The sequence below is a fragment of the Bufo gargarizans genome, chromosome 5 (genome assembly GCF_014858855.1).
Source record: "Bufo gargarizans isolate SCDJY-AF-19 chromosome 5, ASM1485885v1, whole genome shotgun sequence".
NCBI lineage: Eukaryota > Metazoa > Chordata > Amphibia > Anura > Bufonidae > Bufo > Bufo gargarizans.
The window spans coordinates 229,241,701-229,266,925 of NC_058084.1; the positions used below are offsets into that span (position 1 = coordinate 229,241,701).

Below are 25,225 nucleotides of genomic sequence, written 5' to 3' on the forward strand. Positions count from 1 at the left end.
TTTTTGCAAAAAAATGAAATTTTTCACTTTCAGCTGTGAAATTTTGCAAAAAAAAACGACATCCATATATAAATTTTTTGCTAAATTTATAGTTCTACATGTCTTTGATAAAAAAAAAAATGTTTGGGCAAAAAAAAAAATGGTTTGGGTAAAAGTTATAGCGTTTACAAACTATGGTACAAAAATGTGAATTTCCGCTTTTTGAAACGGCTCTGATTTTCTGAGCACCTGTCATGTTTCCTGAGGTTCTACAATACCCAAACAGTAGAAAAACCCCACAAATGACCCCATTTCGGAAAGTAGACACCCTAAGGTATTCGCTGATGGGCATAGTGAGTTCATAGAACTTTTTATTTTTTGTCACAAGTTAGCGGAAAATGATGATGATTTATTTATTTTTTTTCTTACAAAGTCTCATATTCCACTAACTTGCGACAAAAAATAAAAAATTCTAGGAACTCACCATGCCCCTAACAGAATACCTTGGGGTGTCTTCTTTCCAAAATGGGGTCACTTGTGGGGTAGTTATACTGCCCTGGCAATTTAGGGGCCCAAATGTGTGAGAAGAACTTTGCAATCAAAATGTGTAAAAAATGACCAGTGAAATCCGAAAGGTGCACTTTGGAATATGTGCCCCTTTGCCCACCTTGGCAGCAAAAAAGTGTCACACATCTGGTATCGCCGTACTCAGGAGAAGTTGGGGAATGTGTTTTGGGGTGTCATTTTACATATACCCATGCTGGGTGAGAGAAATATCTTGGCAAACGACAACTTTTCCCATTTTTTTATACAAAGTTGGCATTTGACCAAGATATTTTTCTCACCCAGCATGGGTATATGTAAAATGACACCCCAAAACACATTCCCCAACTTCTCCTTAGTACGGCGATACCAGATGTGTCACACTTTTCTTCTGCCAAGGTGGGCAAAGGGGCACATATTCCAAAGTGCACCTTTCGGATTTTGCAGGCCATTTTTTTTACACATTTTGATTGCAAAGTTCTTCTCACACATTTGGGCCCCTAAATTGCCAGGGCAGTATAACTACGCCACAAGTGACCCCATTTTGGAAAGAAGACACCCTTAGGTATTCCGTGAGGGGCACTGCGAGTTCCTAGATTTTTTATTTTTTTTGTCACTGCGGTGGGGCGGGCGTGGGTGTACGCACGTGTGGGCGACCGATCAGGCCTGATCGGGCAAACACTGCGTTTTGGGTGGAGGGAGAACTAAAGTGACACTAGTACTATTATAGATCTGACCGTGATCAGTTTTGATCACTTCCAGATACTATAAAAGTACAAATGCTGATTAGCGATACGCTAATCAGCGAATAACGGACTGCGGTGCGGTGGGCTGGGCGCTAACCGATCCCTAAACTACCTAACCAAGGGGCCTAAACTATACTGAAACCTAACGGTCAATACCAGTGAGAAAAAAAAGTGACAGTTTGCACTGATCACTTTTTTCCTTTCACTAGTGATTGACAGGGGCGATCAAAGGGGTGATCAAAGGGTTAATTGGGGTGATCTGGGGGCTAAGTGTGGTGTAGTGGGTATTCACAGTGATGTGTGCTCCTCTGCTGGAACCAACCGACCAAAAGAAGGAGCAGAGGAGCACAGCAGCCATATAACCCCATCATATTTACTAATATGTGGGGTTAAATGGCTGCTGATTGGATTTTTTAAAAATCAGCAGCCTGCCAGCCAATGATCGTGGCCGGCAGGCTGCTGACGAAATACTGTGCTTCGAAATGCCGGCCCGCGATGCGCATGCGCGGGCCGGCTGTGACGTAATCTCGCGTCTCGCGAGAAGACGCGCCGATGCGTCCAGGAGGAACAAATCAACCACCTCCCGGACGCATCGGTGCGTACAGCGGTCGGGAGGTGGTTAATACAAAAACAGTCAACCTTCAAATAATTATGTTCAGTTATGCACTCAATACTTGGTCGGGAATCCTTTTGCAGAAATGACTGCTTCAATGCGGTGTGGCATGGAGGCAATCAGCCTGTGGCACTGCTGAGGTGTTATGGAGGCCCAGGATGCTTCGATAGCGGCCTTAAGCTCATCCAGAGTGTTGGGCCTTGCGTCTCTCAACTTTCTCCTCCCAATATCCCACAGATTCTCTATGGGGTTCAGGTCAGGAGAGTTGGCAAGCCAATTGAGCACAGTAATACCATGGTCAGTAAACCATTTACCAGTGGTTTTGGCACTGTGAGCAGTTGCCAGGTCGTGCTGAGAAATGAAATCTTCATCTCCATAAAGCTTTTCAGCAGATAGATGCATGAAGTGCTCCAAAATCTCCTGATAGATAGCTGCATTGACCCTGCCCTTGATAAAACACAGTGGACCAACACCAGCAGCTGACATGGCACCCCAGACCATCACTGACTGTGGGTACTTCACACTGGACTTCAGGCATTTTGGCATTTCCCTCTCCCAAATCTTCCTCCAGACTCTGGCACCTTGATTTCTGAATGACATGCAAAATTTGCTTTCATCCGAAAAAAGTACTTTGGACCACTGAGCAACAGTCCAGGGCTGCTTCTCTGTAGCCCAGGTCAGGCCCTTCTGCCGCTGTTTCTGGTTCAAAAGTGGCTTGACCTGGGGAATGCGGCACCTGTAGCCCATTTCCTGCACACGCCTGTACACGGTGGCTCTGGATGTTTCTACTCCAGACTCAGTCCACTGCTTCCGCAGGTCCCCCAAGGTCTGGAATCAGTCCTTCTCCACAATCTTCCTCAGGGTCCGGTCACCTCTTCTCGTTGTGCAGCGTTTTCTGCCACACTGTTTCCTTCCCACAGACTTCGCACTGAGGTGCCTTGATACAGCACTCTGGGAACAGCCTATTCGTTCAGAAATTTCTTTCTGTGTCTTACCCTCTTGCTTGAGGGTATCAATGATGGCCTTCTGGACAGCAGTCAGGTCGGCAGTCTTACCCATGATTGCGGTTTTGAGTAATGAACCAGGCTGGGAGTTTTTAAAAGCCTCAGGAATCTTCTGCAGGTGTTTAGAGTTAATTAGTTGATTCAGATGATTAGGTTAATAGCTCGTTTAGAGAACCTTTTCATGATATGCTCATTTTTTTAGATAGGAATTTGGGGTTTTCATGAGCTGTATGCCAAAATCATTAATATTAAAACAATAAAAGGCTTGAACTACTTCAGTTGTGTGTAATGAATCTAAAATATATGAAAGTCTAATGTTTATCAGTACATTACAGAAAATAATGAACTTTATCACAATATGCTAATTTTTTTAGAAGGACCTGTATACCCTTTTAGGGATAAATTTAAAGTAGGCCTGATACAGCAGAAACCACTAATTTAGAGAATTGCTAAATTGGGAATTGTATTTCATCCCAGAACAAAAACTGTGCTTTGACGGACACTAAATAACTTGACCAGCTACAGCAATAACGACAGATTTGGATGACTATAAATTTGAGGCCTATTATTTAGGCGCTGGGTGACAGGTATACGTTTACAGACAGAATTAGACTGGGATATGCACAGTAGCGTGTGTGTGAAGTTATTGAGAATGACCCTATCTGCACCTTGAATCTAATATACCCTCTTAGGGATAAATTTAAAGTAGGCCGGATACAGCAGAAACCACTAATTTAGAGAATTGCTAAATTGGGAATTGTATTTCAACCCAGAACAAAAACTGTGCTTTGACGGACACTAAATAACTTGACCAGCTACAGCAATAACGACATATTTGGATGACTATAAATTTGAGGCCTATTATTTAGGCGCTGGGTGACAGGTATACATTTACAGACAGAATTAGACTGGGATATGCACACTAGCGTGTGTGTGAAGTTATTGAGAGTGACCCTATCTGCACCTTGAATCTATTATACCCTTTTAGGGATAAATTTAAAGTAGGCCTGATACAGCAGAAACCACTAATTTAGAGAATTGCTAAATTGGGAATTGTATTTCAACCCAGAACAAAAACTGTGCTTTGATGGACACTAAATAACTTGACCAGCTACAGCAATAACGACAGATTTGGATGACTATAAATTTGAGGCCTATTATTTAGGCGCTGGGTGACAGGTATACGTTTACAGACAGAATTAGACTGGGATATGCACACTAGCGTGTGTGTGAAGTTATTGAGAGTGACCCTATCTGCACCTTGAATCTAATATACCCTTTTAGGGATAAATTTAAAGTAGGCCTGATACAGCAGAAACCACTAATTTAGAGAATTGCTAAATTGGGAATTGTATTTCAACCCAGAACAAAAACTGTGCTTTGACGGACACTAAATAACTCGCCCAGCCACAGCAATAACCACAGATTTAGCTGACTACAAATTTGAGGCCTATTATTTAGGCGCTGGGTGCCACTTATACGTTTATGGACAGAATTAGACTGAGATATGCACAGTAGCGTGTGTGTGAAGTAATTGAGAATGACCCTATCAGCACCTTGAATCTAAGATTCCCTTTTAGGGATAAATTTAAAGTAGGCCTGATACAGCAGAAACCACTAATTTAGAGAATTGCTAAATTGGGAATTGTATTTCAACCCAGAACAAAAACTGTGCTTTGACGGACACTAAATAACTCGCCCAGCCACAGCAATAACCACAGATTTAGCTGACTACAAATTTGAGCCCTATTATTTAGGCGCTGGGTGACAGGTATATGTTTACGGACAGAATTAGACTGGGATATGGCCAAAAAAATAACCACACTATTGATGGTTAAATGCACTTGGTGTGACAGCTTGACCCTGATGTAGGATTTAACCAAAAAATAACCGCACTATTGAGGGTTAAATGCACTTGGTGACAGGCTCAGCTTGCCCCTGATGTAGTATATGGCCAAAAAATAACCAAACTATTGATGGTTAAATGCACTTGGTGTGACAGCTTGACCCTGATGTAGGATTTAGCCAAAAAACAACCACACTACTGAGGGTTAAATGCACTTGTTGGCAGCTTGTGCTGGCGCACCACAAGACACAAAATGGCCGCCGATCACCCCAGAAAAAAGTGACTGAAAAACGCTCTGGGCTTTCTAAAAACAGTGAGCAATTTAATAGCAGCAGTTCAATCATCCACAGCTGCAGATCGATCTCTGAATGAAGTCTTTTGGAGGAGTTAATCACTGCCTAATCTCGCCCTAACGTCGCAGCTGCAACCTCTCCCTATACTGATCAGAGCAGAGTGACGGGCGGCGCTATGTGACTTCAGCTTAAATAGAGGCTGGGTCACATGCTGCACTGTCCAATAACAGCCATGCCAATAGTAGGCATGGCTGTGACGGCCTCTTGGGGCAAGTAGTATGACGCTTGTTGATTGGCTGCTTTGCAGCCTTTCAAAAAGCACCAAGAAAGCGTCGAACACCGAACCCGGACTTTTCCGAAAATGTCCGGGTTCGGGTCCGTGTCATGGACACCCCAAAATTCGGTACGAACCCGAACTATACAGTTCGGGTTCGCTCTTTCCTACTTATGACCTCTAGCTGACTTTACTAGGCGTCCTACGAGGTCCATTGCAATCCGTTCAAACTGAACTCTAATGATTGGCAGAGGGACCAAGGCACTTTGGAAATGAGGGACAGGGGCTGATACCTGTCATATGGGACACGACTGGCAATAGTCGGCTGATTCCTTGTAACACCCCCGGCCAATATAATCGCTGAAGAATGCGTTCTTGGGTTTTAGCTGGCCCCAATTGTCCCCCTAAAACATACCGGTGGGCCACCCTTAATACCACTTGTTGATAAGGACTGGGTACCAGCAGTTGTCTCACTACTTCATCCCCCCTTTTGGTCACTCTATACAACATATCATTGTTTATGGTGAAGTGGGGAAACTGATTAGCCCCTGGACTTTGGTCAACCCCATTCAGAACTGATACATTCTCCCGGGCACCTTTCAAGGTAAGATCCCTGAGCTGTGCCTCTCCAAAATTGTCCCGAGACACCTCAAGATCCAGGACATTGGTCTCAGGGGTTAATTCCTCGTCCTCCTCACCTAACATCACCGCTAATGGAGACCCTGATATAGCCCCAGGACACTCCAATACCTCTCCCACCACATCACAACTAGAACACTCAGCACTTGACAGTCTCATCGGGACCTTAGCGTTAGCCCACAGGTCCCAGAACAGCAGGAACTCTCTTCCCAGTATTATTGGGTGCAGAAAGGCCTTCACAACTCCCACCTCATGCTGTACAGTACCACACATAGTGTTTATGGACACCTGAGTGACCCGATAATCCCGGTTGTCTCAATGGATGCACAACACTCCCACATGCTTTTCAGGGTTTAATACGTGAGGCACCATGGACGTCATCAAAGTGACCAAACTGCCGGAGTCCAGGAGGGCAGTCACTATAACACTGTTCACGGTCACTTTTCACACCTGGGGTCCTTCCTGGGCTTGGGTAACTGCACTGCACACAGGATGTGCATAAAGAGAATATGGTTGGCCGACACCGCACTCCATGGGCTCGGTAGACAAAGGGCAGTGCGCTGCTATATGTCCTGACATCTCCAACAGATAATGGGCCCGGTCTGGACTCGGGTTCTAGTCTCCAACTTTCCAGTGGGTTGTAGTCCTTTCTTGGGGAACCCAGTATCGTTCTTAGAGCCGCGATATGGCCGTCTCAACCCGCCCCTGTTTTTCAGGGAGTCCTCCACGCTGATATACCTTTCTATGATGCCCACCAATTTGTCTACAGTCTGGGGATTTCCCTGGGCAACCCAAATTTGTATGGGCTTTGGCAGCGTATAGAGGAACCGGTCAATCACCACTTTTTCAACCATTTGAGCTGGGGAGGATGATTCTGGCTGTAAGCATTTTTGTACCAGGTGGAACAAATCGAACATTTGGGACCTGGGAGGCTTATCTTGGCAAAACTCCCAGCTGTGAACACGCTGCGCTCGTATTGCATCAGTCACCCCCTGCCTGCGAGCAAAAATTTCTGCTTTTAGCTTGCCATATTTTTTAGCATCTTGCAAGGTAAAATCGTAATAGGCTTTCTGAGGTTCTCCTGTTAAATATGGCGCCAACACTTCTGCCCACTGCTCGGGTGGGAGACTCTCCCTTTCTGCCACCCTTTCAAATACAGACAAGTACACCTCAACATAGTCCTCAGGTGTCATTTTTTGCAAAGTTTCCCTCACATTTTTTCGGGCTTTAACACTGCCGCTTTGATTGGGAAGGCTCACCCCCTTCTGAGATTTAACAGCCTCTGTCAATACAGATATCTGTCGTATCAGGAGATGATTTGTCTCTTGCTGGGCTTGCATAGCCTCCATATGGGCTTTCTGCTGTTGCTGCAGCAAGTTAGGCTGCACCAATTGCTTTACTAAATCCTCCATGGTTGGACGTTCAGACTGTAATTTTGCTAAAACACCAAAAAATAAATACCATAAATATCTTGCATGGAGTTATTCGTATATCACCTATAACGTTTAAAAAGCTACCACACAAGTAATTATAATCAATTAATCCTTTATTAGACATCCATTTACATCCATTAGTACAATTATTACAAAAAGCAGCAGCCATGGGAACACAGAAATGTTACAGAAAAATTTTAAACAGAGTGAGCTCCAGACCATGAGGGACTAGTATACCCACAATTTAAGCAGCATCAGATAAATAGGGCTCATTTAGCCAAAGTGCACACAGGATATCAATTACAATGCACTGCAAGCACTATCCGTGCACAGCGTTGTGAGCCTTCAAAATGAGGCTGCTAAGGGGAAAGAGTACATACAGTCACATATCTTACTGACCCATTCTGGAGCAGCCACCCGACGATCCTTTCGCTTCATGCTTCCTCGAGGGTAACAAAACAATATGATCTCGCCACTTTCACGGGTCTTTCAGAGACCAATTCCTCACTCTTAGCTTGTTCAGCTTTCAGTTAGCCTGTGTACACTTTATTCCCCTAGCTGAGATTCCCACAGCCTTTTTAACCACACTGTAGGAAAACCCTGGATGGAGTATGAGAGTGACCTGTCCTACCCAATCTCTCTGGTCACTCCTAAAACTCGGACCCAAAATCCACTTTAAAGGGAACCTGTCATGTGGATATTTGATTATAATCTAACTAATTATATACAATCAGTAACTACTAAAAAGTATCTTAGATGTATTCATTAGTCCTTTTTTTTTTTTTATAAAGAAAAACCCTCCTGCCACTGGAGATTTGGAAGGTCTTATGTGTCCTTTAGTCGAACTCTCGGTAATATACTCTCTCATCAATGTTCTACCGGGTCCAGAAAGGTTATACAACCTAGATTTGGGCAACTTAGCTCCGGAAATAAGGTTGATAGGACAATTATATTCCCGATGTGGAGGTAAATCCTGGCATCCACTTTCAGAAAATACATCAGCAAACTCGGGTTCACTGCACTGCCTGCCTGCTTCACATTATACAATAAACAGCAGGCTACAGCCAGAAAGCTCCTCCGCTCTCCTGCCTCTCCAGATCCTGCTCAAGGCCTATGGTTCCCCCCACCATCTGCCACCCGCCCTAGGCCTGCTGCCCCCTTTGGCCGTCCTCACCCAGCTCTGAATCCTCCTTCTGCAAATGACAGGTGGGGGAGCCAGAGCATCTCCTCTCTTACATAGCGCCACATACCTCTTACATCCAGTGATGTCACCTTTGTTGTAGACGTTCTCTTTCTTTATCTTCTCCATTCAGACCAGACCACCATGATGATTTTTCAACCATCTCCCGTCTCTGCAGAGATTGACAAACAGACATTAGTTTCTCACATTTCTATCATCTTCACATCTTCTGAACACCCTTTCCTGCCACCCCCAATACTATACTGCAGAAACAGTACCTGAAAATACTACTGCCACACAGATAGTGCTACTGGCACACAGTGCTCTAAAAAAATAACTGTGCCCAGACACTAATAGTATAAAGATAATGTCCCCCAAAAATAATTATGCTAAGCTGATACTGTGTCAGGGTGCCCCCCAAAGTAACATTCCCCCCAAAAATCCCACCAATAGAAATAATTCTCTGCCAGAGCACACATAGTAGTAATACCCCTATAGTGCCCATACTAGTAATCATGTTCCTCATAGCCCCCAGTAGTAGTAAAGCTCCGCATAATACCTCCTAGTAGTAATAATTCTCTCTATAATATGACAGTACATGAAATACCCCTGCTTAGTGCCCGCAGTTCAGCTAATGTCCTCATAATGTATGCCAGTATAAAATATCCTTATATAGTGCCCCAGTAAATGCCCCCATAGTGTCCCCCATAATATGCCAGTAAAGAAATGCCCCTTCTTATTGCCCCCAGCAGATGCCCCTATAGTGCTCCTCTCCCCAATAATGTGTTAGTAAAAAAATGCCCTTAGTGCCACCAATGCCCTTAGTGCCACCAGATGCCCCAATAGTGCTCCACTTCCCCATAGTGCCCCCAAATAATGCCCCATAGTGCCGCTCTCCCCTATAATGCCTTTCACGATGTGCCAGTAAAAAATGCCCCCTTAGTGCCACCAGATGCCATAGTGCCCCCCATAGTGTGCCAATAAAAAGGGCCCCTTTAGAGCCCCCACTTCCCCATAGTCCCCCCAAATAATGCCCCTATAGTGCCACCAGATGCCCCATAGTGCCGCTTTCCCCTATAGTGCCCCCCATAATGTGCCAATAATAAAAAAAAAAGCTCCTTTAGAGCCCCCAGACGCCGCCATAGTTTTTTTTAGGGTGGCCTGGGGGACAATTGCCTCCCATCCCTGCCAGAGGGTCACTTTGAGAACCTGGTCATACATTTTGGGTTGACCAATATTCCTGCAGTTTTCTAGCATTTTGTGAATTACATTTTTTCAGGTTTGTTGTTGTGTATTTGGATGACATACTAATTTATTCTCCAGATGTGGAGACTCATCAGGAACACATTAAACAGGTGTTACACATGCTAAGAGATAATAAATTATACACAAAATTGTAGAATTTTGTTTTTGCTGTACATTAGGTGCAATTTTTGGGCTACCTGCTGTCATCTTCAGGTTTTTGAATGGATCCAGAGAAAGTCCGTGCTGTATTGGACTGAGATCGACCCAAAAATCTGAAGGCTCTTATGCGGTTTTTGGGGTTCACCAACTATTACTGAAAATGTATTCAGAACTATTCGACAGTGGTGAAACCCTTAACAGACATGACTAAGAAAGCGACGTATGTTTCAGTGTGGTCTGGTTCAGCATTGCGAGCCTTTTCTGTGGTTAAGTGTCACAGCCACTTCTGTGAGAAGATCTGGGAGGCATTCTTCTCTACCTCTTGTATGATGTTCTTTGTTTTGGTTTCACTTTCTCATCTCATTTCCTTCTGCCAGGTGTCACTTATTTTGACTAATCGTCTTCCTTTATAATCCCTCCCATACTGCCTCACTTTGTAGTTTATACTACTTCCTGGATGAGGTGTTCACTGTTGGAGGCTGCTTCTGCTGTTTGTTCGGATAAGTCATTTACTTTATTGTGTTTCCTTGCTGGCTTGATTCTAGATGACCCTGACTCCATCCGTATTAAGTGCAGGGAGCCGATGGTTGTGTCCCCTCACTATTATAGGGTTTTCAGGTGTCACACAGATTAGGTACGCGGGCATGCAATCGTCTACCATACAGATCCTTGCATGTGCATAGCAGTCAGGGAGAGCTCTTAGGGTTTTATAGGGCTCACCTTTAAGCTCCTTAGTTTGGGATCAATCCAGTCGCTCGTTTATTTATATGGTCCAGCTATCTGCTAACTTCATCCGTGACATTAAGGAGTGCTTCTATTCTGCCGCTATATTGGTACAGCCGGATGTATCACAACCTTTCATTGTGGAAGTTGATGCGTCTGAGGTGGGAGTAGGAACAGTCTTATTGCAGGGCCTGTCACCTGGCGCACTTGTGCATTTTTCTCTAAAAAATTCTCTGCCCCCGATGTGGGTAACAAAGAGTTGCTGGCCATTAAGTTGGCTTTTGAGGAGTGGCGTCATTGGTTGGAAGGGGCGATTCATCCATTCAGTGTTCACAGATCACAGAATTCTGTCTTACCTAAAGTCGGCTAATTGACTGAACCCGAGGCAGGCCAGATGGTCTTTGTTTTTCACCAGATTCAATTTAATTGTCACTTATTGTCTTGGGGTTTAGAACGTCAAGGCGGATGCCTTGTCACATAGTTTTCCTGGAGGTGGAGATTTTGAAAATCCGAGTCCAATACTGTTGGATGGGGTGGTGATATCCGCTCGGGTAAAGGTGTTAGAGACTCAGGGAGAGACACCAGAGTCTTGCTTCTCTGGGGAATTGTTTGTTCCATCAGAATTGCATCATAAGGTGTTTAAAGGAACATCACTGTACAGTTCTTACGGACACCCCGGGAGTAGATCGATTGCCGACCTGGTGGCCGGGGTTGCGTAAGTGTGTTGAGGTCTATGTGTCGGCCTGTAGTACCTGTGCGTGCGCTAAGGTGATGCATACTCGACCTTTTGGATCTCGACTTCCTTTGCTCATAATGTCCAGACCATGGACTCCCTTGTCTATGGATCTTATTACTGATCTGCCTTATTCGTCTGGAAAGACAGTTACTCTGGTGGTAGTTAAAGTCTGAAGACTTACTTAAGATGGTTTGTCTCTGAGAACCAGGAGGTATGGTCCTCATTTTTGTCTTTGGCAGAGTTTGCCATAAACAATCGTAGAAAGGAGTCCACTGGTAAGTCGCCATTTTTTGGGGCATATGCATTTCACTCCCAATTTGCCACATTCTCTGGTTCGGATACTTTCGGTATCCCTGAGGAGGAACGTTTTTTATCATCATTGTCTTCTATATGGCGGAAAATTCTAAATAACTTTTTGAATATGGGCAACAAGTATACACGTGTGGCTGACTGGAAACTTATGAATGGTCCGGAACTACGTGTGGGTGATTTTGTGTGGCTGTCCACAAGAAATATGAAGGTTCCTTCTTGGAAGTTGGGTCCAAGGTTTATTGGTCCATATAAGATCACTGCCATTATTAATCCTGTAGCTTTTTATCCTGAACTTTCTCAGGATCTGAAAATTCATAATGTGTTTCACAAATCTTTGTTGAAGAGATATGTTGAACCTTTGGAGTCGCCCCCCTTGCCACCCGCTCCTGTCAAGATTATTGACTCTCGAGTTCTCCGTAGATCTCTTCAGTATCTTGTTCACTGGAAGGGTTATGGACCAGAGGAAAGGATGTGGGTATCGGCATCTGACGTGAATGCCAGTCGTTTCGTGAAAGCCTTTCACAGGTCTCATCCAGATAAGGTTGGTTCTGGGTGCCCAGAGGTCACCCGTAGAAAGGGGGGGGGGGGTACTGTCAGGGACGTTCCCACACAGGTGGCAGAAGATCGGTGAGACTGGCAACACGTGGTTTGATCTGACATGTTTTCCGTTTGGATCAAATGACGTATGTGTTTCTGGTGCTTGCCACACCTTCTTTCCCCAGGTGTGGCTATTATGGTCATTTAACTTTATCTCTTTATTGTTTCTCCCACTATGCTATGCGGTTTATAGCTTCTGTTGGAGTTGTGGATAGCTGGTATGTGGATCTCAGCTGAGTTCCTGGTTCTGCCATAGCCACTTGAAGTTAAGTGTTTTCTTTCCCTTTTGTATTTTGTTCAGGCTATTTTGTGTTTTGCATTTCCCTGTCATTTTTATGATCCGTCCCCATTGACTTGCATTGTGGGTCATGACGGAAAGCAAACCACAGCATGCTTTCCAGCTTTTGCAGCTCTCCAGTATGAGAATGGAATGCTTTTTGGAGCATTCCGTTTTGTTCAGTTACGTTTTGTCCCCATTCATTGGGGACAAAACTGAAGCTTTTTTTCCGGTATTCAGACCCCACGACAGATCTCAATACCAGAAAATATTAACGCTAGTGTGAAAGTAGCCTAAAGCGAATCAAAGAATCCAAAGTGGACTTTGATCTGGATTTCAGGCAAAAATTAAATAGAACACAATTCCGAATTTCCTTGTTTCATGGTAACGAATCAATTTTCCCTGAAATGGCTGTAAAAAAAAAATCATACTCACCTAATCCATTTGAGTGTGAAGAGGCCGCTGCTACCATTTTGATTCAAGATCCTGCGCAAAATGTCTTGCACGGTGACAATCAAGATGGCTATGATGGCCTCTTTTCGCTCAAATGGATGAGATGAGTATGATTTTTTTCAACAATTTAATCCTTGAAGGCTCTCACTGTTAGTCATAAATGCTGCAATCAGCGATGAATGCTGCATCTGACGGTTTCAAGGACGGGGGCGGCCCAATCGCTGTTCCCCAGCATTGTATCTGCAACTTACAAAGAAATGTGCTTCATGACAAAGTAATTCGTTACAAAGCAAATTTCTTTGTAAGATTCAGCGAGACAGTGACATATGTCAGATTTGCAAAATTTAACCGTGTCAGGAAGATGAAAATAGCTGTGTCCAGAACGAGTTAATGTCTCATTAGTCTATATTTGCTTTGTATGGTAACAGTTCTAATTAATCATTTTTTTTCTTTTCAGACATTTCTACTTTTTACAGCTGAAAAATGATATACTAGAAGGAAGGTAACATAAACATCCTTAACACAGCATTTTCATTTGTTGACCTGTGCCTTGCACATGTGTTTATTGCCCCGCTGCAGAATGAAGTTGATACTGATGAAATGTCTCTTAGAAAGTATTATGTGATAGATGAGATGATAATCTACATACACTTTGCTCAGCCCATCCATGACCCCCATACATTACCATATTTACTGGTTAAAACTCCTAAGAAGATGACAGCCATGTACAGACTGAGCAAATAGAGCCTTTACAAAATAAAAATAAAAACAGATATAGTTTTTAAAATAAAGATTTGTTACAAGGAGTGTTGAGCGAATCAAAGCATCCAAAATGGAATTCGATCCGAAGTTTATGAAAAATTTGATTCACGACTAATCCGAATAGCTTCACAATTCGTGGTAATGAATTGTTTTTATTCCTAAAATGGCAGCTACACATACTACAAAGTGTTAGTAGGAAGCCCGGGAATGTGAGATCATACATAATTCCATGCAGACAGCCAATCAGCAGCTCATATGATATCACACCCCTATAAAAGCCTCATCCCGTGCTGTCTGAGCCATTTCACTGTGAGCATAGGGAGAGACGTGACAAGCGTTTGGGACTGTGTTCAAGAAGCCTTTAATTTTGGAATATTGGATAGGTAGAGTGCAGGGACAGTGTAGGGAGATCATAGGGAGAGTTTTTACACACTGTAGGGTGAGCATAGGGAGAGTGCAGGGACAGTGCAGGCTGTGTGTTCTGAAGATGAAGGGATCCATAGGAGATGTGACTTGACTTTACATCAATCCCTATGTTGGGTGCAGAGCTATCTAATTGAACAATGTCCACCTTGTCACATAGTTGTTAAGATTGGAAAATGTAAAAAGTCCATCAAGTCCAACCTGCAATCCTGCCATATCGATCCATAGATCGATCCCTGGATCAATGTCCATCTTCCTTTTAAAAAGGGGATGGGCCAAAGGAAAAGGGTGTATCGAACAGGATTTCTATACACTGTCATAAGCATCAATGTTATTTTGAATGAAAGTCATCTAAAACCTTTTTGAAGCCATCTCCTGTATTTGCTGTGACGAGCTCCTGCGGCGAGCTATTCCAGAGATTCCCAGCCCTTACTGTAAAGAATGCTTGTAGCCTCTTATGACTTATGCCCCTTGTTTTTTGAGGGTGCTTAACACAGAATCGCTTCCCTTGATATTTTTTGTATGGTCCGTTTATATATTTGTACAGTTTTTTTTTTTTATTATTGTTTTTTTTCCCCAAAATACAAAAAGACAAGTACATTAATGAAAATGGACCGTCCAAAGCATCCATATTACAAAACTCTATCATATGTTAACATTATCCATTTGATAAATACATTTACATTAAGCTTTTACCCCAAATACCCACACCCACCCCGTTGAAGAGAGAGAGAGAGGAAACGGGGAAAAAAAAAAAAATAACACAATTTAAATCAAACTTCTCGGCCCTGGTTCAACCATTTCTTCCAAATTTTATCAATTTTTCCCTGTCTATCACTCAATCTCTCTGAAACCTGTTCCAATCTAATCTGATTAAGCACAGCTTCCTGCCACTGTCCTACTGTAGGGGGATCTTTATTTATCCATTTCCGAAGTATCAACAGTATGGCCTGGAACAATACTTTATTCAACACCAACTTTAGTTCTCTGTTTAACTTAAGGTGTGCGGTAGCACCCAATATACAGACTACGGGGTCTTCCAAAACTTGAATGCCCAAAAATAATGAAGTAATCTCTACAATCTCTTTCCAGTACCTCATCAATTTTGGGCATCTCCAAAAACAATGTATAAGATCCGCCCTCTCACCCCTACATTTTGGACACTTATCCGAGGTTCTAACCCCCATTTTCTTTAGCCCCCAGGGAGATCGATGTAACCTATGGAGTATAAAAAATTGCAACATTTTATGTGAAGCCCTTTCTGAAACCCTAATATAACTTCTAAGGGCATCATTCAATTTTTCTTCCGTAAAAGATAGGAGCTCTTTTTCCCAGTTTCCTCTATCTGATATTATAATCCCTTCTTTTTTTGCCTCCATCAAAATTCCATATCTTTTTTTATATATTCTATTTGATTGTTATTTTCTATATTTATTTAGATTAGCTGGTATCCTAACAGCATTTTTTAGCTGGAGATATTTAAAGCTATCCTTTTGATGGATCCCAAACTCCATTGTCAAGGTAGAGAAGTCCTTCAATTTATCACCCTCAAATATTTGCGCTAAATATTTTACCCCCTTTTTTTCCCAATAGATATAGGATTTAATCCTTTGCACTTCCTTTAGGTTTATATTTTTCCAAATAGGTGTGTAGTGCAGATAGCCCTTAATATCCATAATTTATTTGAGTTCCACCCATATGTTTCCCATTAAATTATATTATTCCCTGTGCTATTTTTCCCTAGTGTTCCTGCCTCCGAAACCTCTAAATAATTTGTGTCCCCTGTCCACCCCATTTTTATTAACTCATCCCTCCCCACCGTTCCCTTTAACGTTCCATTTATCTGAGTATGTTGTGTTATTAACTAATAGAAAAACCCATTTGGAACTGCTAAACCACCATCTCTTACTGGGAGCTGAAGAACCTCTCTCCTTAGCCTAGGTAAACTCCCCCATTAAACTATCTAACAACCTGAAGAGTTTTTCGGCAGCCACATTGGGGAATTTTGTAAAACACATCACCCTGGACCTTGGATTGGAATATATGCGTTGAATCCATCTTATAAATCCCTCCCCTATACCAAACCTTTTCAATACTGCCCATAAATACTCCCACTCGATGCAATCAAAAGCCTTTTGAGCATCCAGTGAAAGTATAGCTTTTTCGCCAGCTTCTATTTTATTCGCTTCAATATTAAGGTACAACCTTCTAATATTTGCGTATATTGTCCTTCCTAGTATAAAACCTGTCTGATCTTCTTGGATTATACCTTTAATCACCTTAGAAAGCCTACCTGCCAAAACCTTTGCTAGAATCTTCACGTCCGTATTCAGCAAAGATATTGGTCTATATGAGCCGGGATCTAGTTGTTCTTTACTCTTTTTTGGGATCAATGTTATTATTGATTCTTTCATTGATTCTGGTAAATCACCATTTTTTTGGGCCTCACACAATGTCGCTCTTAATTCCGGTATTAACACCTGCGAGAAGGTTTTATATATTTCAAAGGGGAGTCCGTCACACCCTGGTGATTTTAATGTTTAGTATTTGTACAGGTTAATCATGTCTCCCCTTAGACGTCTTTTTCAAGGCTAAACAAATACAGTTAATTTAATCTTTGCTCATAACTAAGATCTTCCAGGCCCTTTATGAGTTTACCTGCTCGCCTCTGTACTTTTTCTAACTCCATGGCATCCTTTTTATGGACGGGTGCCCAGAACTTAACTGTTTATTCCAGTTGAGGCCGCCCCAACGCTTTGTATAGTGGCAACATTACATCCTTTTCCCACAAATCCATACCTCTTTTAATACAAAACAAAATCTGTTGGCCTTAGAGGCAGCTGACTGGCATTGCATGCTGTTATTTAGTCTATGATCTACTAATACACCCAGATCCTTCTCAACAAGAGACTCTCCCAGTTCATGTGCTGTATGCAGATTATTAGCCCCCAAGTGCATAAATTTACCTTTATCTATATTGAATCTCATTAGCCAAGTGGAGGCCCAAACAGTAAGTTTGTCCAAGTCTTGTAGCTTATTAACATCTTCCATAGACTGGACTGTATTACAAAGTTTGGTATCATCTGCAAAAATAAACACACAATAAAGCCCTTACTAGGACCCTTGGGATAAATATACCCAAGAAAGAAGACCAAAAAATTCCTTTAGGGGTCCTAGCTCATGTATATGATAAAACTACATCTTTATTCGATTCTGTTAAAACATCTAATATAGAAAAGAAAATTTGTGTTCAATAAAACTAGCAGACACTAGCTGGGTACATATGTTGTTTTGCAAATACAGGCGGCAATAGGGTTGTGCTTTATATTGCAGCACTGTGTTGTTGATAACCACAATTTTATGGGTAGTGTATTTTTTTTTTATAGTATATCATCATCTCCATATAGCGATTCCTTCTTATCGTTATTCTTATTTTGCACACTGGTTGGTATTACAGTGTGCACCCTGTATTTTTACTGTTAGCACAGGGTACTGGAGATAAATCAAAATGCTCTAATTATACTGCAGTACTATACTGCTTACAATAACTCTCACATATACACAACACTCTATATAGCTGAACACGCTTGAGTACTTGATATAACGCTCCACACCATTTGTCAGCTCACACTTGGCTGTATACGTATGGTGGCTAATCTGCATTTATTGTAGTTGTCACTACTTGATATGCTCACACATACAAACTGCACTCATTACAGCTAAATACATCTGAGTACATTGGAATGACTGGTGTATTGTTGCAGCAGTTGTCACTGCTTAACAGTGCTCAGTATGGCTGAATACATCTGAGTACATTGGAGTGATTGGTGTATCGATACATTGTGTCATCCACACATTCTACTGTATATAATGCACCGCCCTACATGCTCACCCTCTCACTGATAATTGGTACCCTATAGCTAGTCCCTGCCTAAAAATTGGCAACAAACACTACCCATCCCGACATGTTTATTATCCTGCCCGGCAGTGTATTCGATGACGTCACTGGCTCTGATGGGCGTGCTTTAGAGCTGCCCTAGCCATTTTACTGGCTAGGGCAGTGCTAAAGCCCGCCCATCAGTGCCGGTGACGTCACTGGGCTTCCTGGCAGCCCCATGGAGAGCCCGGTTCATCACATGAACTGCTGAAAATGCCTTTGCCCTGCGCGATTCGACATGAACTGCTCCAATGCTAAAGTCAGGGGGGCTACCTGGGTGAAAATGGAGGTATGTCCAAGTTCAGCTCTGAACCCTGACAACCCCTTTAATGGGTTCTATATACCTGCTTCCACAAAATAGTGATTGAGAGGTGCGATATACCTGCTTCTACAAAATACTGATTAAGGGGTTTGGTATACCTGCTTCCACAAAATACAGATTGAGGGGTGCGATAAACCTGCTTCCACCAAATAGTTATTCAGGAGTTCTATACACCTTTTTCAGCAAAATACTGATTGAGGGGTGCAATATACCTGCTTCCACAAAATGCTGATTGAGGGGTTTGATATTTCTGCTTCCACAAAATGCTGATTGAGGGGTTTGATATTTCTGCTTCCACTAAATATTGATTCAGGTGTTCTATATACCTGTTTCCAAAAAATACTGATTGTGGGGTAAGATATACCTGCTAATACAAAATACTGATTAAGGGGTTCTATATACCTGCTTCCACAAAATACTGATTGAGGGGTGCGATATACCAGCTTCCACGAAATACTGATTGAGACCTGCAACATACCTGCTTCCACAAATACTGCTCCTCTCTAGGGACTTTGTCACAGGGTCATTTTGAAAATCACAGGCAGACGAAGAAGAGGCAGGCCGTACCACAGGGGTGGTAGGGGTGGGGCAGGTGCACCCGGCTGGAGCCTAAGTGGGAAGTTGGAGAAGGTGCGTGCGATTATGTCAAACGACGCACCAGAGTTGGTTGAGTGGCTCACTCAGCCTTCCGCTTCTGCACCCTCCTCATCCTCTGTATCTGCACCCTCCTCACTCTCTGCTGTGTGCACCCCCAAAGACACCACCACCACCATAGCCTTTTCTCTCGAGTCAGAGGAATTATTTTCCCATCCATTCCCAGACCTTTTTTTTTTATCAATAATTTTTTATTGAAAGGTATATTGTAAAAGGTACAGTTTACAAATTATGCATATTGGACAGAAATAATAATACATACAAAATAAATAATAATAACACAAGTAGTACCTACTTGTGTTATTATTATTTATTTTGTATGTATTATTATTTCTGTCCAATATGCATAATTTGTAAACTGTACCTTTTACAATATACCTTTCTAAAAAAAAAAATACAGACAGAATATGCACCGTGTGTGGTGAGGTTAAACACTGAGCACAACTCCCCCTACACAGCCAAGCAAGGATTTATGCCCCAATTACATATGCATGTAATAGTTTATACCACAAATCTAGAGCAAGTGGTGAGGAAGTGGAACTGCATAAGCGCTGGATAGCCAAAGTAACCATGAGTTGTGTGTTGCAATTCTATTTTTCATAGAGGAGGCAAAGGTGAATTCGTACTGCATATGATAGTTAACCAGCCCAATGACTTCACTAGTTGATAGGGACTGTAGACCTTTCCATTGGCGCTGAACAATCACTGTTTTTGCAGCTGAAAGGATCTTAGCTACTATGTTCCTGCTATCAGTAGGTAAATCCCCTAGGCCGATGCTAAGAATCGCCAACTCTGAGGACAAAATTCCCTTGATCCCCGTGACCTCTTCTAGTATTTTTGACACTGAGTCCCAGAAATGCGTTAAGGCTGTACAGCTCCACCACATATGATATGGCGTACCAATCTGTCCACACCCTCTCCAGCACAATGGAGAGTATTCTGGATTGGAATGGGCTAATCTGTTGGGGGTGAGATACCACCTTAATTGGATTTTTCTATTCTGCTCAGCATGATTTATGCACTTCGAAGACTTGATGGACCAAAATAGCGCATCATTCCATTTGTCCAGTGTGAATTCTTTCCCCATTTCAGCCTCCCATCTAGTCATAAAGGGCTTTTTACACTCTCCTTCTGAGGATTGCATAAGAGAGTACCAAAAAGATAGGCTGGAATGGGGATGGGCATCCACACTGAGCATCTTGATAAGTGGGTCTCGCTTGTTTACCTCTGCGTCTAAAGTAAGAGGTGAGAGTAAGTGACGTATCTGGAGATACTGGTAAAATACAGAGTTTGGTAATTTAAAGTTATTGTGCAGAGACTCAAAGGAGCGTAGGACAGAATTCTCGAATATACTCCCTAAAGTACCTATTCCGCAGTTCAGCCAACCTGTAATTTGGAGCGTGGGGATGTGGTACTCAATGACTGATAAGGGAAACTGCTCCTTCTCAATAGAAAAGGGCGTTTTATTTTTAAATATATGGACCCAAGCAAATATGGTAGCTTGCATCATATCTAATGGCATGGGGAAAATAAAAGGTTTTAATAAATATGCCTCCAGCAGTGATTTCAAAGATCTCCTTTTAACATACACCTCTTCAATTGCTAACAATTTATGTGGCGATGATGGGGACCACCATTCCATAGATTGGCCATATAATACCTGTGGAGGTCAGGAACCCCCAATCCCCCCTTACGGAGAGCTGGGAATAACACACGTTTGCTGATTCTGGGGCGAGTACCTCCCCAGATGAACCTTAGCATGTCGTCCTGCAACTTTTTTATGTGAGCTCTAGGGAATTTCAATGGGATACATCTGAATATGTACAAGATCTTTGGGAGCACCATCATCTTTACTATATTAATTTTAGCTATCCATGAAAGTATCTTTTTGCCATATTTGGAGTAATCCTTCTGCAATTCCGATCTTAATAATTTGTGGTTAAGCGAAATCATGCCTGTTAATGAGCTGGTTAGCTCCACTCACAAATATCTAATCGATTCAGACATCCAATTGAAAGGATACCTTCCACCAAGTTCCTGATGTAAGCTGGCAGGTACATTGATTGGAAGCACATTGGTTTTACTAACATTTAACTTATAGTATGATACGCAGGAATACTGGTCCAAGATTTCTAGAGCAGCTGGTAATGAGATCAGAGGGTTAGCTAGCGTCAAAATGACATCGTCAGCATACAATCCTATGCAGTGCGAATGATCCCCCACTGTGATCCCCGATATCCGCGCGCAGTTACGCATTTTTTCTGCCATGGGTTCCATCACCAGCGCAAATATCAGGGGTGACAGCGGGCACGCCTGCCTAGTCCCATTGGTAATTGAGAAAGGGGCAGATAAGAAACCCGAGGCCAGAACTTTTGCACTAGGCACTGTGTATAGCCCTAAAATAGCTTGCAGGAAGTGACTATCAAACCCAAATTTCCTAAGGGTCTGGTCCAGGAACCCCCAGTGCACTCTGTCGAACGCTTTTTCAGTGTCTAAGGATACAAAGATTGTGGGGGTCCTGGACCAGCCAGCAATCTGGATTAAATCTATCATTTTTCTAGTACCATCTCTGCACTGCCTTCCTGGCACAAAGCCAACCTGATCCTGATTAATTAGGGCTGGTAAAACCGTGTTCAGACGAGTGGCTAGTAATTTAGCAAACAGCTTGAGGTCAGCGTTCAATAGAGAAATTGGTCTGAAGTTTTCAGTGGCATCCGGGGATTTCCCTGGCTTAGGCAGAGTGATTACAGTGGCCTTAAGCATTTCTGGTGGGATATTTCCCGACTGTAGGAATGAGTTATACAGTTTGGTTAAGTAGGGGAGTAGGGTTAAGTGAAATGTTTTGTAATATTCCACTGGAAAGCCGTCAGGGCCAAGGGCCTTGTTAGACGGGGTGGATTTTATGGTTTTTAAAATTTCTGCCGGGGTAAATGGCCTATTAAGACCTTGTAGGTCAGTTGCCGAAACTCTGGGTAACTTAAGGGGGTCCAGAGATGATGATATCGCCTCCACAGATGGTTGTACTGTGTTAGCATCTGCTCGCAAATTGTATAGGCAGGAATAATATAACGCAAAGGCATCAGTTATGTCTTGTGGATGCTTATATACTTTATCTTTATATTTTAGGCTTGTTATTCTAGCGGCAGCTTTATTGCTTTTCAATCTGCGCGCCAAAAGCGCACCAGCTCTGTCCCCAGCATGATAAAAGTTTGACTTCAACCGTTTCAACCCTAATTCTTGTCTATAAAGGAGGAGGGTTCTAAGTGCAGATCTACACTCCTGAAGAGATGCTAACGAGCTGTGATTATTATTGTTTTTTTTTTGTTAAACAATTTTTATTGTTTTTTCATATATATAAACAATAGGGTGACAATCACAGTACATCGCTGAGAGTGAGTCTAAACCTCTGACGCAGCAGAGGAATGAAGCCAAAGAGAAACATCAAAAAGTACAAGTGATATAGCGTACATGGAGGTCAATATATATAGGAGTTACATATAAATGGTCAAACCACTTAAATTAATGCTCGAGTATAATAAAGCTGAAAAATTACTATCTGAAAGCTTCAGCTTAATAGCAAAACATCGAACCCACAAAGGGAAGGGCCTATAAACATAAAGAGGAAAAGCAGATCTGATAGGACTACGAAAAACCTCTATAACTCCTCCAAGCAGACCAAGTTGCAAGAAATTTCTTTCTTGTCCCTAGTTCCCAGTTAGACAATTCTTCCAGACGGTATATTTGATCAACCCTAGATGTCCATTGGTCCAGGGAAGGGACTTCAGAAGTACGCCACATGGTGGGAACCAGAAGGCGGGCAGCCGCGAGCAAAAACTTTAATAAACCATGACATTTATCAAACCTAAATAGGCCTAAAGATAGCAGAGCAAGTTCAGGAGAACAGGGCACGCTCGAGTCGCAGATAGTGTTACAGGTTCGGAAGATTTGGTTCCACCATATTGAAATATGGGAGCATTCCCACCATATGTGAAAGAAGGTGCCTTTTTCTGATCCGCACCGCCAACACCTATCTGAGACGTCAGGGTAAAGGATAGAAATTTTGTCAGGGGTTTTGTACCATCTCAACAGGATTTTGTATCCGTTCTCCTGAACTCGAACACATCTAGAGACCTTATGAGGAGCGATGAGTAATGAATCGATCTCTTTCTCCGAGAATTGCTTATCTAGGTCCTTCTCCCAATAACCTATAAAGGAGGGTTTGACCTTAGTAGGTGGGTCAATAATCTTTTTGTAGAGGAGAGAAATCAATTTGGGAGGGTATTTGACAGAGGAAAGTAAACTCTCAAACCAAGAGGGAGAGTGATCCTTGGGTAGGGAACGGGAGAGGTTAAGTAGTTCTTTTTTGAAATATTGAAGAGTGAGGAAATTAGGAGAGGTATCCAGAGCAGATATCAGGGCCGGCTCCGGGAGGACACACCCATCTTTATCTATTAAATCTGATATGGGAGTGTTTGAGTCCCTGAGCTGGGAGGGAGTGGAGGATCTTATCACAGATGGAGCCAAGGAAAAAAGATCTTTAGTTTCAAGGAGGGCCGTCAAGGGGAGTTGGTCACTGTATTTGGACGAAAACCAGTTCCATACTTTAATAGATGAGCGAATTAAAGGATTGGGCATTCGAGGGAGTGGAATGAGGGGTTTCCCTGACAGTAGCAGGGATCTAGGGGAGGAATCAAAATTAGCAGATTCCATATAGACCCAAAATTTGTTAGGAGGGGAGCGAATCCAATCAATTATCCTACATAGATGTATTGCCTTTAGATAAAGCTCAGGATTGGGTAAACCTATTCCACCGAACCGTTTAGATTTAGTGAGCGTCGCTATGGAAATTCTGGGTTTCCTCTTTTCCCATATAAAGCGGCTGATGAGGGTATTTAGTCTCCTAAGGAAAATTCGAGGTATTTCAATGGGGAGGACTTGAAAAAGGTATGTAAGTCTAGGAAGAATTAAAGACATCACCATATTTTTCCGCCCAAACCAGGACAGGAAGTGGCCCTCGAGAGATTCCAATTGAGCGGTGATAGAATGCAGCAAGGGTGTATAATTCAAATTGAAAAGGTCAGGTAGGTGGGCATTTATTTTGATTCCTAGGTAGGAGATAAGTTGAGTTGACCAATTAAAAGGGGAATTTGCCTGTAAACGTTTGATGGTGGTAGGGGGTAGACCCAAATGTAGGATCTGCGATTTGTGGGGATTGATTTTAAAGTTAGAGAGTGAACTAAAGGTGTCTAATATAGAGAGAATCTTAGGCATCGAGGTAAGGGGGTTGGTTGTTAAAATCAATAAGTCATCTGCAAAAGCAGCTAGTTTACATTCGTGAGGGCCCACCTTTAGACCTCAAATCGAGTCTTCTTGTCTAAGGGCCTGTAAGAGGGTTTCCATAACTAAAACAAAAATAAGGGGGGAAAGAGGACATCCCTGACGAGTTCCATTCCGGATTAGAAAGCAGTTGGACAATTGGTTATTTACTTGGACAGAGGCGGAGGCATTATTGTACATTGCAAAAATAGCTTGTATATAAGATTCTGGAAAATTGAATTTCCTTAAGGTGAGCCTGATAAAGGACCAGTCAATCCTATCAAATGCCTTTTCCGCATCTGTACCTAGAAGAACCAATGGGAGTTTTTTGTTGGAGGCAAAGAAAAGGGCATTTAAAACTTTGGTCGTATTGTCCTTTCCCTCTCTCCCTTTGATAAATCCAACTTGGTCGGGATGGACCAAGTCAGGGAGAATAGACTGAATTCTGGTCGCCAGCATTTTAGCTAATAGCTTCAAGTCTATATTCAAGAGTGAAATAGGCCTATAATTTGCGCAATTGGAGGGGTCTTTACCTTCTTTAGGTATAATCGTAATCACAGCCCTCGTCATATCGGATGAGAGAGGGACATTGGAAAGTGTTTGATTATATACCCGAATAAGATAAGGAACTAAAGTGTCAGAGAAAGCCGAATAGTAGGCTGTTGGGAGACCGTCGGGACCAGGACATTTGTTTTTAGGGGAGGATTTCAAGGCAATAGAGAATTCTGTGCTAGTAAAAGGTTTTGAGATATCCAATTG

General features: G+C 42.6%; 1 protein-coding gene across 8 annotated transcripts in view; it reads left to right on the forward strand.

Annotated features, from left to right (window-relative positions):
- Positions 1–25,225, forward strand: part of PTPN3 (protein tyrosine phosphatase non-receptor type 3) — a 1,297,151-nt gene that overhangs the window by 328,828 nt on the left and 943,098 nt on the right. For all 8 annotated transcript variants that reach the window (XM_044294788.1, XM_044294784.1, XM_044294789.1 and 5 more), the window contains one exon: positions 13,510–13,554. In XM_044294788.1, coding sequence (XP_044150723.1) covers positions 13,510–13,554 — 45 coding nt within the window. The remainder of the gene's footprint in view (positions 1–13,509; positions 13,555–25,225) is intronic.